Here is an 18,845-nt window from a genome sequence, read left to right on the forward strand (position 1 = left end):
ATAACAAGGCCATGTCACCTTGCTTTGCATGATCTGTGAAAAGAAGGGAGAAGCCAGAATTCCCAATTACATTCTTCTGAACTTTGGTTTATTGACATTCCTGAACTTTTGACATAACCTATTTCAATTTACATTTGCTGAGAGGTTATGATATATCTGACTTTGTACCAGACCAGAAGTTTCCTAGGAGCATCTTTTTATCCTCAGCACACAGCACAACGTTTAGAACTTAGCAGGTTCTCAAAATGTTTCCAGAATGAGTGTAGAAACTGCACAGGTCCCGCTTTCAAAGAGCTGACATCTAGTGGGAAAGATGGGTTTTAGCCCAGTGATACCCATTTCAGGTTTCTAACCTACAAAACTGTAAGATACTAAGTTTGTGTTGTGTCGAGCCACTAAGTTTGTGGTAATTTCTTACGGTAGTCATAGGAAGCTAACCTGGGGGTCAGGGAATGGGTTTCAGCTCTGACAAGGCTTCACTGTGGTGGTATGAAGGGCGTGCATGCAGGGGAGGGAAACAGGTGTTGTTACTTAAATCCTTGCTATTCAAAATGTGGTCCCTTCTGAGCAGCCCCGGTGCAAAGTGGCATTTTTATTTGGAAACGCAAAATGTCAGGCCCTTGGGCACACCTACTGAACCAGAGCCAGCAGTTTAACGAGATCCCCAGGTGAACTGCATTGATATTAAAGTTTGAGGAACACTAGGTTGAAGTTCTTTTAAAAACTATTTTAAAACGTGGAGAAATCTCTGATTCTTTTTTTTGACACCCAAATTTGCTGGGGAAGAAAATACTCAACTGCACACACAAGATCACTGGCTGCTGTCGGTTACCGCCGACCAAAGAAATAAACATTTCTACTGCTCTTAAATAATGACATGGCCCTTCAGTAAAATCCATTTGCCCCACCTGCAAAGGAGCTTCCTTTGAAAATTCCCTTTGGTTGAGAGATTTTACATGTCAAAAGTTTTACACCTTGAAATAAGTATTAGAATTCCTGGCAGAGTACTTACAAAGCCATGTTGTGGGGGACAAAATAATTTCATTCACAGAATACATTTTCTTTAATTACTTTAATATAAAAGACAGCAATGTTCCATATTTCACATAATATAAAAAAAAGTTTTAGAACCGTCTTATAAGTTTTTAAAGAAAATAAATTTATTGAAGGGTAGCAATGACTACAAAATTAACACGATCAAATCATGACTCAAGCCTTTGCGTTAACTATAATATTTGGAGGGTAGGTAGAGAAAAAACCAAATAAGAATATGGACGTTTGAAAACTCCATTTTATCCAACCTGTAACTCTTTGCTAAATCTGGTGCATATTAGAAGATGTATTCAACACTGTCGCAAACACATTTGGCCAAAGTAAAAAATTTAAAACAGCTCTCCACTAATTTTGTAACATTGCAAACCATTCTGTTTGCAAAATTAAAACAAAGAATGGCCCAATGAGTATTTCTAAGTAAAAGATTCTGCTAAAAAAAGAGAGAGAGAGAACATTAACAGAGAATGAGTGACGGCAACTAGAATAAGAAAATTAGCAACGTCAAGAAAGACATATAATTATTCAATATACATTTGTTTGGTTAGATCAATGCAACTCACTCAAGTAGTTGACTGCATTGTGAAGGAAAGGGTAGCATGATCCACAGGCCTGTTTGAAATTCTCACCTAATAATCCTATTTCAATCTACTTGTAAAGTAAAAGCACTGAGTCCATACCACAACAGACATCTTAACAATACTACGGAAGTCAAACCATTACCGGTACATTTTTTTTTTTTTTACAGTGCACAATTTAAGAAAACATCACGAGAGTATTCACTTTAAAAAATAATGACCAGTGGCGGGCGCCTGGGTGGCTCAGTTGGTTAAGCGACTGCCTTTGGCTCAGGTCATGATCCTGGAGTCCCGGGATCGAGTCCCGCATCGGGCTCCCTGCTCAGCGGGGAGTCTGCTTCTCCCTCTGACCCTCCCCCCTCTCATGTGCTCTCTCTCATTCTCTCTCTCTCAAATAAATAAATAAAATCTTAAAAAAAAAAAAAAATGACCAGTGGATACAGTATACACAAAACAGACACCTCCATTATAATTTTTTTTAATAAATAAAAGCACATTAACAAAAAAAAAAGAATTAGAAGAAGAAGAAGAAGATAGGCAGCACCTGAAGCCTTTGACATTTGTAACTAAATGCTGGCACCCAAATGGTCTAACTGGTTATGTTTGACTAAGAGGCGCAAAAAAGGAGCCAAGTTTTGACTTTAACATTTTAATTCTAGTAGAGACAAGAGCTAGTGTGGGCTTACAGTCCTGTCACCTGATGGTGAGTACCATACCAGTCCTTCAAATGTCCTTATACTTTGGAAAGCAGGCCTGACTCTGGAGCACACGCCTTAATTAAATTCTGAATTTCCTTGAATTTTGGATGGTCTTTATCTGCCAGCAGCTGCAGCAGAACGGCCTCGCTCGTGGTCACTATGATCCCGGTTCGAGCAAGACGCTTTAAAAAAAAAAAAAAAGGACAAATCAAGAAATGAGCATGACAAGGAACACTGTATTACAACAGCAAAAGCTATGGCGGGTCACAATAATTAGTGTCTTCTACTAAAACCATGGTCCAGTCGCTTCTTAGCCTTGTGGCTAAGATCATGTGTAAAAACCATGGTCCTTAGCCAGACCATCAAATCCAGTGATGGGGACAGATTTCAAACTAGTCACACCACAAACCCATTATGATTATTCTCGATATCAGTAATACGGACTAGAAATAAGCAAAAGAAAACATGAAGCTAATATTATGACTTCTAAGTGCCAGGGACAGAAGGGAAATCAAGACTATGAGTGTAAAACAATGATCTTTGATTTCCTTTTTCTGTCTCCAAACATCTGACATACATCTGATATACAGCGATGTGTGTCCTTCTCATAAGTAAGAAATGACTGGTGGTAGGAGAGCCTCAGGGGCACACGTGTGAGAATGTGCCCCTGGGCTGATAACAGACCCACCAGCACCGCCACCACCATAAACTTCAGAATCACGAAACAAGAGCATAAAATTTAAAGTTTCGCTGACAGGTCAAAGAAGGTCCTTGCCAAATCGCCCCAGTGGAACTGTAATAGAGAAGCAAGGACAGAAGTCTCAAGGAGGGAAGGATGGAGAGAGGAGGGCAAAGAAGACAAAGTCGAGAACAAGCAGGAGAGGGGCAGAGAAGGGAATGAGAGAGAATTCTGGAGTTAAGAGACGTCTTCTCTGGCTGTCTCTATTATCAGAAACCATAGGGAAAAACCCGGCCAACTGCTGTCCCAAGAACCATCAGCTCTAAGAACCATGGAAGACAGGTGGTTAGACACAATTCCTAGGCAGGCCAGAGGAAAAGACCCGGAGCAGTCATTCCTCATGAAGGAGGAGTCAGGACAAGAGCCAGGACATCCTCGTAGAGTGAAGGTGACGCCTTCAGACACTTGCGGATGCGCAGGCCCAACCTTCCCACGGGCAGAGCAAACTCTCCCTTTTTGTGCCCAAGCACGCAGGAGGGAGAAGCCAGAGCCCACTTCCTGGGAAGCCAGTGTGGACCCCAGCCCAGGAGAACGTGCAGAAGAGCAGGCAGAGCAGCTGACCAGAACGCTCAAGCAGGATTACGCAGGAAAGAGGGAGAAAAAAACCCAAGCATGCTGGTACCCTTTATGTTGGGGACAAATACCCGAAAGCGAGTTTTCTAAAGACTTCTGGAAACTAAAGTCCTCCTTTTAGTCCACTTCTGACGATCCTATCAAAACCTTTAGAAATCTCCAGGACCGTGTGCTTCCCTCCCAGAGAAGAGCAGGGGGCAAACGTAAGACTAGCTGCAGCTCAGCTGTCAGGTGTCAAACGCGGCTCCCGCGCTCACCAGCTGGAGGCCCGGCCCGGCCTCCCTCCCCGCCCGCGGTTCAATCGGGGGACTCTCAATGAGTCACTCTGATTCTCAATCACACACTTGCAGTGTCTGTGAAAGTGCCTGATACGTGCAAAAGTGCCGACAGAGGTCAGTTCTCGCTCATCTTTCTAGGTCCTTCGTGAGGCAGGAAGGACAGAGAACTGTTCCCAGGTCTAAGGAAGAAAGCTGATGACCCCCAAAACACCAGCATTCCCCAGTGCTCCGCTGACCACAGTCTGGTTGACTCCAGGCCAACACTCCTCGGTGAGGCTGAGAGTTGGGTCACCAGGGCAGAGGGAGGCTGGGATGCTCGAGGCACAGAGACACATCCTAGTCACCTGACACCAACGCAGCATTCCGTAGCTTCAAGACGGAGCTATGGCCAAGGGTGACTGGATTCAAAAAAAAAAAAAAAAAAATCAAGCCAAAAACCTGTGAAAGCAGAAGGCGCGGCTCAGCAACATGCAAAGTTTTCCAAACAGCCTCCCACACCTTCCCACGGTATCTGCCAACCCCAAACTGAAAGGTAACTGGGCAGAAAGAGAAAAGCAACAGCTTCTGTAGACGGGCAGGTTTGTGCACACTCACGTGTGCTATTAGGACACCTACAGCCCTGCTCCCAAATTCTCGTTCTCTCCTGGCTGAAAATGAGGTGAAAACTTCAAACAGTGGCTCTTTAATGCACACAGGTATAGGGCTTCGTCGGCTTCCCAAGTCCATCCCCTACACTCACAAAATCAGTCCAGCAAGGCCAAAGGCAAAGGTACTCTGACCCACAAACCTCAAAATGCAAGGGCACAAAGCCACGAGGCTTTCAGAGAGGGCAAAGGGGGAAAAAAAAAAACCTAAACCCAGTAAATTTCCAATCAACATGAACACCCCCCGCGCCCCCACAAGTCCAAGGGTATCAAGTTCCAGAGAGGGTTTCATTCTATTTTATTTTACATTTACTCTACAATTACTAGTTGGAAAAAACAATGCCTGACAAATGGTCGGTGCTCAAAATATTCTGTTGAAGAAAGCACATGCCACAAACCCCAGCACTGAAGTTTCAGTAATAGTAACTAAAATCTTATTAGTATAATAATCTCAACAGGCAATATGGGTAGTCTCAGGAATTCCGTGAGTAGCTATGTTCTAAAGGAACAGGGAAGGCGAGCTGGCCGGATTGCTCTTTAACTTTCAAAGTCCTACAGTAAGAGAAAAAAAAAAACTAACCTTTCTCCCAATACCTCAGGTACAGACTACAACACCTCCATCGAAAATTAAGACCTGCGTTCAAACCCGTGTTATCCCTCCCGGGTCTGGACTCCTAATCACTGAGGTCAGACTACTTCTCAGAGTGTCAGACGGTAAAGAGGTTCACCATGTTTTTATTCCCAGTCTTAGGAGAAGACAGAAGTGCCAACCATCATAATTTTCTGTAATAAATGCCATAATAAAGACATGTCTCAAAAACTGATTTGATCGGAGGACAAAAGTCCTTGCAATTTCTTTATAAGCAAGATTATTGTTATTTTTGGATGTTTTTAGTTTTCCACTTCCGTGGAAACACTTCAAGTTCTGGAGCTCAGCCTTCCTAGAGAAGGGACGGCCAACCAGGGCCTTAAAGAAACTGCTGCTGCCAAGCCCAGACTTGCTTCCGCATCGGCCCTCTGCACTGACTTTGCTCCTTCCTGGCCTCTGACGCTCTCATGTGCTCTACCTCAACACCCCTGGGAACGCTCTCGGCTAACGCGATGACTCTGCAGTCCAACAGAGAAAGTGGTTCATAGGCCAGCTTGGGCCTGAACACCAGAGGATCTCAACAACAACAACAAAAATATCTGTATCTCCCATTCTCAGTAAAAATCATCAGTTAAAGAACATGCCAACTCAATCCACATGGACATGCTAAAATTATTACAGAACTAGAATTAAATGTGAGAGAGACAACAATCCACAATATGGAATGACCTGTTTCAAAGGATTATGTGGTAGTTTGCTTTTCAACAGTCTTGGAAGAGAAAACGCTTATGAAAGAGTACTGTTAAGCAAAACTGACAAAACATCTCTGATTCCCTGACCGTGGTCCACCCTGACCCTCTGGGGCAGACAGCCAAGAAACACTGTGTGTGAGTGGCGTCCACGGGCACTCACACACCTCCCATGCCCAGAAATTCAAGTCCGAGAAAACCCAACAGAGGCTGAACCAGTCTTAGGCCCACCATGCCCTAGGGCTGGGCTGAGTTCAACCTAGGTGGGCTGTTTCTGATTTGCAAATCTCTCAATGATGCAGATTAACCTTACCAGAATGCCTCTTACAAGTTCATGCATCAAACTATAGCAAAGTTATGAGGAAAGATGTACAAGAGCTTTTGGTGTGACCAGAAATCTAGATCTGAGGAGACAGAGGATATGAAACAAGATTTAGTGGCAAGACCTCAAATGGCAGTCAGCGCACCATCAAGACTCTGAAAGTCGATGAGTCTGATGTTGTTAGAAGAAACTAAAATTGAAGATGTCACTCTTTCATTGCTATGAAGTATTCATGATTCTTCGAATTAACTGGGAAACGTTGATAAATTATTTATTTTCAAGCAGGACAATTACCTCAAGAGCAAACACCCGATCCATCATGCTTCTCGATGAGGTGGCATCAGCAACAATATGAACCTCAATACCTCGGCCAACTAGCTCCAGAGCTGTTTGCTGGATGCACACATGAGTCTAGGAGGAAAATTAAAAATCCTACGTAATAATGCAGTCACACATTTTACAAACATGCAACAACACGATAAAGCAAGAAAAAGCACTACAGTTCTCATGACCTCGTCCTACATCTGATTTTGCCTCTAACTTGCTAGGTGATCTTGAAAATAAACAGCATCTCAGGCTTTGGTTTCCTCACTGTAAAGTCAGAAATTGGATTACATCACGCTTCCTCATACTAGGATCCTCGAACATATTCTTGGAGCTCCATGAGAATTTTTTTAAAAAGATTTTCATCTGTCATCTAGATGACCTTCCTAGGGCTGACTACCACCACTCCATTTTGATGCCACTCGCGGTTGGTTTATTTCTGAACTCACTCTGAGTGCCTAACACAAAGAATGAGTCAGCAGTACTGGAGACGGAGAAACAAGTAGAAAAACTAAGTTGGTACGAGGTATCCAGTAGTAAAGGTAGGCCAAGTTAAAAATAACAAGTGACAAAGGCAAAAAATATCCAGTATACAGCACAAGCAGATGTATTATAGAGATTCCATCTTTGTAGGTACTAACTTGTAACAATTCATTAGCAGAGAATACAGAGCAAAACCATGCCCGACAAGAGCTCCGTTATATAAGCAATGAAAGCACATTTCAATCATACCAGGATTCCAACCTTATGTGCGTGTGACGAGTGAGCTTTGGAGAATTATCAACTGACATGCCATTAAAATTGGCACTGGAGGAGTGTTCAAAGATGATTTTGATTAGGCATGAGGTCTAATAATGATGAATGAGCAAAAAAAGTGCCCAAGTCAGCGACAATATTTGGCATGACATATTTACATAAACAGGCTTCCTCTATATTATCATTATTGAAGTCAAGATACAAAAATATTTAATGCACACCTAAACCTAAGGCTGCATCTTTCTACTCTTAAAACCTACTGTATAAAACCTACCATCATAGGTATATTAAATTAATACTATTTGGATTTCATTGTATTTATGATTTTTTCCATAATTCTTAAATGTAATTCAATAGCTGTTTAAATGCTATGAATAAATACATATATCTTGTTTATACATATGCAAAAAAAGAGATCAACAAAAATCATTTTAATCAGCATGAGGAATCCATGAGTATTTTTTAAAAAGATATGTCAGTGATTTAAGCATAAAGGACAATGAACTACATGACTTCTAAGGTTTTTCTACAGCAAAAATATGACCAAGGTGAAATCCTACAACACATAAATAAAAATAATGCCTCTGATGAAAATGTGCCCCAAAAGTAGTAGTTAAAAGCAAAGGCCCAAGAATTGATCAGCCTAGATTCAAATCCAACTCCATCCCTTAACCAGCTACATGCCTCAAGCAAATTGTATAGCATGTGTGTTTTAGTTTCCTCATCTGTAACAGGGGGAGACCAAAAGTACTTAATTGGCTCAGAAAGTCACTGGGAGTGTTAAATGAATGAAGAGATACAGATCACTGCCATGCAAAGAGTCAACACTCAATAAAGGGTGGATGTTTTTCATCATTACTATCACCTACCACCTAGTCTATATATAAAATTGCACTGTCAAAATAACCAAGTTCTTCTACAAATGCTATTGTATCCCAAACATAACAATAGGCACTTACTTCTACTCCAAATAATACAACACTCCGGACTCCAGGAATCTCAGCTAACGCTGCTTCTACTTCTGGTACTACCATTGAAAACTTGGTCTTTGGAAGGACGAGTTTTACACCTGTTAGATCAATTTCTTGAACGGTGCTTCCAAGACCTTTAGGGTACTGTTCTGTTACAATAACTGGAATTCCTAACATTCGGGCCCCTTGTAACTGGAAAAAACAAAAACCAAAGATAATTAGCAATATACATATCTGTAAATATATACATGTATATCATGCTTCAGGAAATTGGAAAAAATAAACAAGCAAACATACCAATCTTTGTCCCACACTAATAATATCCCCAAAATATTTGATGGCTGGTCTGAATCGTTCCTGCATATCACAGCAGAAAAACACAGTGCTTGAAGGTGTAAGATTTCCCAGGGTGGTGAGCTGAGGAGAAAAGAAAAAAGAAGGATTTGGCACTCGTTATACAACGACATTTATTTTCAGTGGAGGTCAATAAAGGAGAAAAGTGTTCCTACTGTTTGACCCAGTAAGTCAATTTCTACAACTATTATCCAAAAGAAGAGATCCGAATTACAGAAAAAAAAAAAAAGTTATCCACAAAGATGTTGACTGAATTGCTTTTAATAGTGAAAATGAGAAATAAATCAAGGACCAACAATACAGAAATGATTTCACAAATTTTAACACAGTCCCATGATAAAACATTTTTTTAGAGAACTAAAATAACATATGAAAATAAGTGTTCAAAATATTTGAACCACCTATGAAGAAATACTCATGATCTAATGTTAATTTTAAAAAGAGAGCACAGTTCAACAGTATCTCAATCATGTAAAAATACAAATAGAAGGCAGAAGCAAATATATGAAAGTATTAACAAGTAGTTACACAGTTATGGGTGCTGGTAATATTTTTTCTTTATACGTTTCTTACCTTCTCCAAATGCTACCTAAAAACCTCCCAAATGTTATTTAAAAATATGCATTGCTTTTATAATTAGAAAAAAATGTTACAATAGTGAACAACTAAGTTTGATGATGGCACTGCTTACAAGTACGAAAAGTAATCCTGAAAATAATCTGTAGCAGAGACTATGGAACATAACACTGAAAAAACAGAAACAAATCCAGAATCGCTCTGTCATCAAGACAGAAATATTAAGATGCTGTTCTCAGGAATAACTTCTCTCAGAGTTCAAGAAAGAAATGCAATGAAATGATGCCAGGCACATCACCACTGTTCAATGGACAGACATAAATTGGACACCTGCATTCTTCAACATATTCATCACCATCAGGAAATTAATGAATTAACGTTAAAAACAGGCATTAGATTACCCAGCTTTAATTAATTGCCAGAGTCGCTCTACAGGAACAACTTGGGCCCAGTATGAATCTACAAAAGAAGTGAAAACCACTGGTGAATGTTAAGAATTTCATGTCACTCATGGATTCTTAAAGGTCCATGATGCTTTTCTTCTTACCTTCTCAAATTTCAGAAAGCACTGTAGAGGAAGCAGTCCAGTCCTGAATGAACCCACGCCCCTCCTCTTACTAGCCAGCCCTTAGATCTCCCCTCTAACTTTCCCATTTTGCCCTAAAACCACCCATGGATAATAGCTGTTAATAATTTTCTAGAGAAACCTGTGTCCCTATTACATGGTGGTGGCTTCCCCACCAGCCTGGCCCTAGACCCTCCCTACAGACCCTACTACTGAGGGCTACTCTCAGGAAACAGTCACCACAGGAATTAAGTGAATCATTAAAAGGAATCTTTTATCCTTCCAGTGAGTTTGTACTTTCTTATCTAGGTGCTCTGGTACCCATCTCCCTTCGGTGTGAACTCTACAGACCAAGTTCATGGCAGAATGGGAGTGCCATCTGTAATTCTAACACTATGCATAGGGTTTCCCTACTTTGCCAATAAAGTATGATTAAAATAAATATTCAAGCATCTTAAATTATATATTCTATCTTTAACTGTTTGCTCCCTTAAATTTTTAATGCAAGTATCATTTTCCAAAACAGTGAGCATGTATATATAAGTACCTAGGACACAATTTTTTAAAACCAATCACTATTTATAAATAGGTATTTTAAATTCTCAGGAAAAATTAAATTTTGGATCAAAGGGCTCAAAGTCTAAGTGGGTCCCTAGACACCCACAATGTGTTTAGGGCACATGACGGAATGTGGTTTACCTGCAACTGGTCAGTTTCAAATTAGAGCAATGCAACTCAGCCATTCTCGTCATTCCACAGCAGTGAAAGCAGTAAGCAGGCCAAGTAAACCAAAGTAAGTGTGCCGGATGGCCAACCATTATCATACTTAGGGCTCATAGCTGCTTTATCTCCAGCTTGCAGATCTCATCTCAGATAATGGACAAACTCAGTATGCATTCCTAACAAGTTCAGTCATCCTGACCCTAAATTCACAGAAGGTTATAAACAGCAAATCAGAACGGAAGCTGCTGGAGATAGGCAAACTGGTATCAGCAAGAAATGATAGATGACAGAGACAAGATTCAAAATACACTGAAAGATCAAAACTCAACTAGTTCCACATCTAGACTTCTAGTGGAGAAGTATGTATATAACTTATAAATTGGGACATCATTTTAGCACACTCAATAAGAAAATGTTAAATTATATAATACTTCAGGACTACGATATTGAAATGGCCAAAATATTTACTATTGGGATACTTAAAGGAATAAAGCCTTACCTACCCAGAAACCCTAAATATTCATAGTTGTGGTCTCCTGGGGTTTCTGTTCCTACCTCCTTTCAGCTGTGAGGTCTCCTGTTCTGGGCAGGGGGCCACATCAGATATACGTCATAGTAGACACAGACTGAGGACGTCAGAAAATGCTGCCATAAAATCCTCACCACCTTGCAAAACCCTTTTAGTACAGGAACTCATCTATTAACCTTCAGCAAACAGAAACGACAGAGATAATGTGACAAGGCATGTTTTTGTGCAGAGAAGACTGGTTATAATTTAGTGAATCAAAAATGCCCAGATATCCTCCTCTCTGTAAGACAGAGTCAAACTCCTGACATCCCCTTGGATGTGGCATGAAGTAATTTGCTTCCTCAAAGTAGAATACAGAGGGGGTCAGGTGACTATTGACAGTGGGAAAACCTGGCAGACACTGCCTCAGCCGGGTGATCAAAACCAAGATAATCAGTGATGCCACACTGATAGCGTACCATCTTGAAAAAACGTGATGAGAACGACCTTCACGATCTGCCTCTCAAAATCCCACAACCCCATTTGAAGCATGAGAAAAACATCAGATAAACCAAAACCGAGGTACATTCTACCAAAATATCTGACCAATACTCGTCAAAACCATCATGTCATCAAAAACAATACAAATCTGAAAAACTGTCATTGCCCAGGGGAGCCTAGAAAGACATGACAACTAGACATAATTAGCATCCAAGAATGGATTGTAGAAGAGAAAAATGGCACTCGGGAAAAACTGGTGTAATGTGAATACAGTGTAGAGCTCAGAGAATCATATGTACCAATGCTGGTTCCTTGGCTGTGACCAGCATTGTGCCCAGTAATGTAAGATGTTAGTCAGGGGGGGAAACTGGTACAAGTATCCAGGATCTCTCTGAGCGATCTCTGCAACTTTGCTGTAAGTCTAACACTGCGCTAAAACTAAAAGCTTTTTTTTTTTTTAAAAGAAAACAACAAAAAAAGTATCCCTACACTATGGTAGTTGGGGAAAAAAAATGCTACTTTATGAATAACCTGCATAATTGATAAGCCAAAAAGAAGGCTTTGAGGCTACAATAAAAAGGAGAAAAAACAAACAAAAAAACAACCCTGAAAAACTCTAACCATGTCCCGCCAACTCGCCCCCAAATCCACATGAATTCAAGTAAGTTATTAAATTACACCCTGAGTCTAAAATCCGGAGACTTTTTTTTTTTTTTTTTAAAGATTTTATTTATTTATTTGACAGAGAGATACAGCGAGCAAGAGAGAACAGTGGGAAAGGGAGAAGCAGGCTTCCCACCGAGCAGAGAGCCTGATGCAGGGCTCGATCCCAGGGCCCCGGGATCATGACCTGAGCCAAAGGCAGACGCTTAACGACTGAGCCACCCAGGCGCCCCAAATCCGGAGACTTCTTAATTTCAGTCATGAATTTCTCTTAAACCCAAACCGTGTAGATAACTAAAAATGCTGCTCGGACACACGCTCTAACTGCAAGATAACCAATTAAAAGTACACTTGCCCAAATGCCGTCACAAGTAAAAAACAGCAATTACAGATCATTGCATATTCAAGAAACATGAAAAAAATCACATATAAAAATATGTGTGTGCATACACACTTTCATATACCTATGTATCTACAAACATCTCTATACATACACACACATAGATAATACATATTTCAATAAACCTATTTAAATACAAAAAACTGATCAGAGCCAATAGCCTCCTCAAGCAAGAGTTTCAGAGATCAATTTCAAGTATAAATTTTTGTCCACTTTCTTAAGAAATGTCATAGCTGGAATCTGACCTTAAATTTCACAGTCAAAAGACTTTTCACCCCCAAGTCCCATTATTCTGGTTATCATGACAGTATTTCCCTTTCTTCACTACCACCTATGTTCTGACCATTTTCTAACAGTGGCTGTCCATCTGCAAGGAATGCGTCCCTCCTCTGCTAAGTGTCCCTGGTTACTCAGGACGGGCACATACAGGGAGGCTGGCCTTGCTCAGTGATGTTCTTTCCGTGCCCCAGTTCTGTTCTTCCATAAAAGCAATTCACGGTGAGTGTTACATGTTGAATTCTGTCCCCCGAAATCCGTATGTTGAATTCCTAACCCCCTGGGACCTCAGAAAGTGACCTTATTTGGAAACAGAATCATTGAAAAATAATTAGTCAAGATGAGGTCACACTGGGGCAGGGCTGAGTGCCGACACCAACATGACTAGCATCCTTATAAAAAGAGGCAATTTGGACAGAGAAGGCCTTGGGAACATGAAGGCAGCGATGAAGGTGATGGGTTTATATGCCAAGCAATGCCAAAGATCGCCAGCAAACCACCAAGAGCCAGGAGAGAAGCACGGAAGAGGTTCTCCCTCACGGTCCTCAGAAGGAGTCAACCCTGACTGCTAGCCTCCAGACTGTGCGGAAATAGACTGCTGTTGTAGAAGCCACTCAGGGTGTGGTACTTTGTTATAACAGCCTTCTAGCGCGAACTACTACAGTGAGTAAACTGTGTATCTTTAGGCATGATTAAAGTTTCAAATTGTAAGTGGGATGTGTTCAAAACTGTGGTAGTCTACGAGAGTCACAAGATAGGCATGATGTGCTCAGGAGAGAGTCCAGAAGGGCGGTCGGATATCATTATTTCACTCACAAGTATTTGCAAGGAAATGTGATTACCACAGCTACAGCAAGGCCTTGCTCCAACATGGACTCCCTTAAAACAGAGTTTTATGACGTGATTCCCCCGGGGTTACAAGGCTCCCTACACAGCAGAGCTGTGGGCATTAGAATCTGAGACCAAATCTCAATTTCCCTAAATTCAATCACATGAAATCAGACAAATCATTTACATTTTCAAACAGCAGTGTCTCAATCTGTAACAAAGCAACAAAACAGTATCCACCTCAGAGGGCTACCTCAAGGTTTCAATGGGCTTCATGTAATCAATCAATAGATTCATAGTTCCCACGCTCAAACACAGCTTATTTACAGGTAGCCTCCACAAGGGGAAAGAGGCATACAGTGCAGTAATCTAAAATGTTAAATTTTTTGGAAGTTACACACACACATACACACACACACACACACACAAAATCCCATCAAACCAATGGTGGAGAGACCAACCACATCTCTCATGATCCAGATGTTTCCTCTCAGTGCCCTGACACTGTTCACCTCCCCGAGATCTGTCCCGCCTGCTCCTACTGTTTCTGAGCATTACTATCTATCTGCTCCTCCTACGTGCTCCCACAGTAAAGGTTTCATAATCAGAAATCACCACCTTCAAACCAGCGAGCCCAAGGGGGGACAGATTCCTTTCCTTCTTCTTCCCAAACCCTGTCTTCTCTCCCTTCCCACCATGAACTCTGGGGTCTCTTCTGGCTAGTAAATGTCATGCCCTCTGTTAAAAATAATAACAGTAGTAATAAACCTCTAAGAAAGTGAAGGTGCTGGAGCCAAATCCCTTCCCAATTAACCATCTCAGGAAAGGTCAAAATAACGTTCCCAGGGAAGTCCTTATCTCCCGCCCCACACGAAGCTGCCAGAGCCTTCCCTCCTCCGGAGGCAAAATGGCCTCACTGGCATCCTCCTCCTCATGTCCACCTCTTCCTCTCTTCTGTTCGGGCTCTGCCTTCCATGGTGACAAGCTGGAAAATACACTGGTGGTGGTAGGATATCAAATGTACAGGAGTTTGCAGGGTTGAATGCTTCCGTTAGTAAAAACTTGGGAAATGCCTTTGGAAAAATTAAAACTTATAAGTTATAAAAATGACCCAAATGCCCACCGTTTAATCCTCTCATTTACCTTTCTTCCTCTGCGTCTCAAAACGCCTCAGACTTCAAGCATTCTGACAAAGCCGAAGACACATAAAACATGAGCTGTCTTCAGCTACCTGAGCTGTCAGCAGACGCTCGGTCACTGTGACAGATGATTTCAGAGAAGGCGACACTCCAAAGTCCCATACTGACACCGAGGGTCTCAACGATCGGTCCCCACAGAACCGCTAACCCACCAGAGGTGCACAAGTATGGCACAGGAAACCACCGCGTTTTACAAGGTCATAGCAGTAACAGAACAAACATGAAAAGAAAGTCACTCCCCTATGTAAATTAAGAATATACTCTAGAATATATAGTATGTGAGCCAGGGCCCTAGAGGCTCTAAGCTCTATGGTCAAGGAAATAACAAGTTATATTATTTAAGCAGTGGACTACATGGGGCCAAACTTATGCTCTCTGTCCCTGCCTCTGGGAGAAAGGGCCTATCGTGCCCCAGGAGCACGGCCTCACTGATGGGCCATCTTGAGCCTTCCTAAGTGACAGGCATTGATTCCAAAGAACAGTGAACACCAGCCAAACAAATAATATTACAAGTTCAAGTTTGTGGCCTGTCCTCTATTCTGCTTGATATTTTCATTAAGCACGAAGAGAGAAGATGAATGCTATAGTCAGCTACGAGGGAGGACTTGATGCTCCCCCATTACCAGAGAACCTTGGGCAAATTTCCTCTATGTTCCGCTCTTTTGCAAAATCAGAGTTCGGTTATCAGGTAAGGAACAAGAATGGGGTCTTATCCATGTTTGGATTCATCGTGCCAGGCACTTAAAGCTGCCACTCAAATGTTCTTGCGATGAACTCTATGGTCTCATTTAGCTATAAAATGTCCATGTCTCTAGGATCATACAGCTAGGTTCCAAAAACGTGTAATAAAACGTTCATGAAAACAACTATCTTCCCTTTCACTTCTGAGTATATACACACATAAGGATATATATATATATATATATATAGACACATATATACATACAAATAAGTATCAGCATAGCTTTACGGATATATATGGAGTGTGTGTAGCCTTCCACATTTATTTTATGGCTGGAGGAGGCACCGGGCCGAAGAAGTCATAGTATTATGATTACTAAAAGGAGATAATATAAAGAAAAATATTGTTAAAAACTTTAAAATATTTAAAGTATTATATAACAGACTCTTAAGAACTCTTGGGCTATTTAGTGGGCTATAAATAACATTTTTAAAAAGATGGAAAAGAGTTGTGCTATTATTATAATTATTTTAAACATCAGCACCAAAAAAAATGTTATCTCCTATACCAAGCAAAAGCCACAAGTCACCTGAATTATAAAATGGCTTTTGAGAATGTACAGGACATTTCAGGTATACACATATACATCATTAATTTCCAGAATGTTTCATTAAAAAGAGTTGGCAGACCTAGGCCTTGAATGTTTCAAAATAAATAAATGTGAACTTTGGGGGGTTAAAACAGACTTAGAAATGTGGGGTGCGGGGGGTAGCTAGTTTGACAACATCTTACTAGATATAGCCCACCCTCCCTCCCAACCACTACAGGAAATGCATCACAAAGAAGTCTGCATCTTCAGTTCAGCTCCAGACCTCCTCAGTTAGAATCTGGATTCTGGCCTTTATTAATGGATTTGTCAAAGGTGCATCCAACTTCTTGGGTATTTTGGCAACAATAACCTAAATACACTGACAAGGAAGGCTGCAGAGAGGTGTCAGCCATGAAAACTCTGGAAGACATAAAAATGGGGGGCTAGTAAACACCTACCCACCACGATTCTCACAATTCTCTGTATGGAAAACAGGGCAAATTCTGGGGTATCAGAGATCATCCCTCTAGGATCCCCACAGGGGTAAACAGTGGAATCTCATAGCCTTTGTCCTCTGAACACAGGAAATTTATCCAGGTAAAAGTATCTGCTTTGGAAGCTTCTGGCATGGGTGCTGGGGTGATAAGAAACAAAATCAATTCTGCAGCTAGCTGACTACAGCTAGGGGAAAAAAAAAAATCTAGAGAACAATCTTAAGAATATGACACGCAAAAACAAAAAAAGATAAATATGACACTTGAATATTAAAATGCCTTCTAAGCCTGATTCCCAAATTTCAGTTTGGTCTTCCGAAGAAATGGCTTATCAGTTTCTCAACGAAAGAAAAATTGATAGTGTAGTACCTAAAATATACCTTATGTCCTCTCTTTTCAAAAATAAAAATCCTCCAGTGAAGCCTCTGAGCGTAAAAAGGACAAGAGACAGGCTCGCATAGTTATTAGTGCATGACTTCAAAAAAAAAATATCTAAAAGCTATAAAATAATCCTCAGGTGCAACAACTTTCTCAGCCAGCACCATCGGAAAATCCTGGTGGAGCGGAAGTTGGGTAATTAACAAGGTATTACAGTCCTGGAGTCAAATGACTTTTTCAACGAAGGCGACGCATATATCATCAACAGATTCAGTAACCAGTTACCAGGACGAGGCTACGCACTTAAGGTTAGGGGAGGCTTAAGCTCCAGGAACTGCAAGCTGGGGAGAGGAGCCGGGAAAGGTCTGACTCCTGAAGTTTGTGTTTCCGCAAGTGGTAAACACAACTCCGGGTAACAAACCCTTAGGCCAACACTCCGCGTCAACTCTTTACCCCATTCGGCAGCACTCCCACAAAAAATCACAGTTAGTACCGCACAGCCCTTGGGTTACGCAGGCGGCTGGACTTGCTCCTGGCACACAAAGCGGATGCGGGCGGTCGAGGACCACACACGTGGGGGCGTTCTCGCCCGCCCGGACGCGCTGGCAGGCCCACGCCCCCGCTTCGGGCGAGGACAGCTGGTGACCGTCACCTTCGGACTGGCCCATTCTCTGGGCCGTCCCCGAGGACTGCAATCGCGGCGCAGCCCTTCCAAGCCAGCGAGGCGCGCAGGGCCCGGCGCCAGGGCGGCGCGGGGCACCTGAGGAGCGCGGCGGGGGCGGGGACAGGGACGCGCGGGTACCGGGAACAGTGGCGGGGCGCGCGGCCCTCCCGCGGGACCCACCTGGATCTGAAGCGGCACGAGGCGGACCTTGCAGCGCTCGCTCACCGCGAAGCCCTTGGGCAGGTCCACGTACTGGCCCCACTCCTCGGCGAAGAGCTGCACCACGAATTTGCGGTGCATGTCGATCTGGTCGCCGTACAGGCTGAGGAACTTCTGGATGAGCAGCTCGTAGCCCGCGCCGTGCGGCACGGACGAGGGCCGCGCGAAGACCGAGAAGCAGAAGAGCACGGGGACCGTGCCCGACGGCGCCCCCGCGCCGCCGCTATTGGGGAGCGCCGGGACAGCCAGCTCCGCCGCCGCCATGTTCCCCCGAGCGTCTGCCAGCTCCGAGGCCAGCGAGGCGCAGACTGGGCCGGCCGCCGCGGCCCCGCCTCCCCGCGCCGCCCGCCCGCTCGGGACGGCGAAGGGGCGGGCCCTGGCGGCTGCCGCTCGCGCGCTCTTCCCCGCCCCGCAGAGGGCGGACAGCGGCGGAGGGCTGGGCGGTGGGGCCGGGGTGCGCGCGAGCCAGCGCCTGCGCCCGCCGCCGGGACCGCCCCCTCCAACCTGGACCTGTCTGGGCGGCCCCGGGGCGCGCCTAGTGCGCGGGAGAGGTGTGTGCCCCCGCCCCTTCGCCCGCGCTCCGCCCCCCTTCGAAAGAGCGCTGTTCGCGGGGAGTTTACGTAGTGCTTGGGGAGCCAGGGTTGCCTGGCTGAATCTGCCGGGACGGGTTACCTGTTGGCCTTGTGCGGAGACAGGCGGGCAGTCCTCTTCGGGGGTGGCAGCAGTAATGTCAAAACCTATAGGTCGGACTGATAGAGACTCTAAGAAGAGCAGCAGAATCCAGTGTTTCCTTGGGAGGGTCATCCGAGGCCCCGAATTTCCTATTTTTTCAGTCCCATGGAATACAGTATCTCTAGGAGTGAATTTGAGATCTTGGCCTCCCTTTATCTCAGCCCAATTTCACGGAGAACTTGGATTGGGAATTGCAAAATATAAAGAGGTTTATGAGTAAAAA

The 18,845-nt window shown here is 43.1% G+C and overlaps 1 protein-coding gene across 1 annotated transcript; it reads right to left on the minus strand.

Moving 5' to 3' along the window:
- Window positions 1-1,991: 1,991 nt before the first annotated feature.
- Window positions 1,992-18,207, minus strand: ISOC1 (isochorismatase domain containing 1). Its single transcript, XM_032425397.1, has 5 exons — window positions 17,852-18,207; window positions 8,569-8,688; window positions 8,260-8,463; window positions 6,515-6,631; window positions 1,992-2,508 (listed from the first exon to the last, which is right to left on the minus strand). The coding sequence occupies exons 1-5, from the start codon at window positions 18,152-18,154 to the stop codon at window positions 2,362-2,364; spliced, it is 891 nt and encodes a 296-aa protein (XP_032281288.1). The 5' UTR covers window positions 18,155-18,207; the 3' UTR covers window positions 1,992-2,361.
- Window positions 18,208-18,845: the final 638 nt, after the last annotated feature.

This window comes from Phoca vitulina, unplaced genomic scaffold (assembly GCF_004348235.1).
Source record: "Phoca vitulina isolate PV1807 unplaced genomic scaffold, GSC_HSeal_1.0 scaffold32, whole genome shotgun sequence".
Taxonomy (NCBI): domain Eukaryota; kingdom Metazoa; phylum Chordata; class Mammalia; order Carnivora; family Phocidae; genus Phoca; species Phoca vitulina.

Bases quoted from the DNA above. Each gene is read 5' to 3' on its own strand.
- ISOC1 (XM_032425397.1), bottom strand. From the start codon at position 18,154: ATGGCGGCGGCGGAGCTGGCTGTCCCGGCGCTCCCCAATAGCGGCGGC. The intron at 8,689-17,851 runs GTGGGTCCCGCG...TTTTCTCCTCAG, and splicing joins TCGTGCCGCTTCAGATCCAG to CTCACCACCCTGGGAAATCT. The intron at 2,509-6,514 runs GTAATTGTCCTG...TTTTTTTTAAAG, and splicing joins ATCGGGTGTTTGCTCTTGAG to CGTCTTGCTCGAACCGGGAT.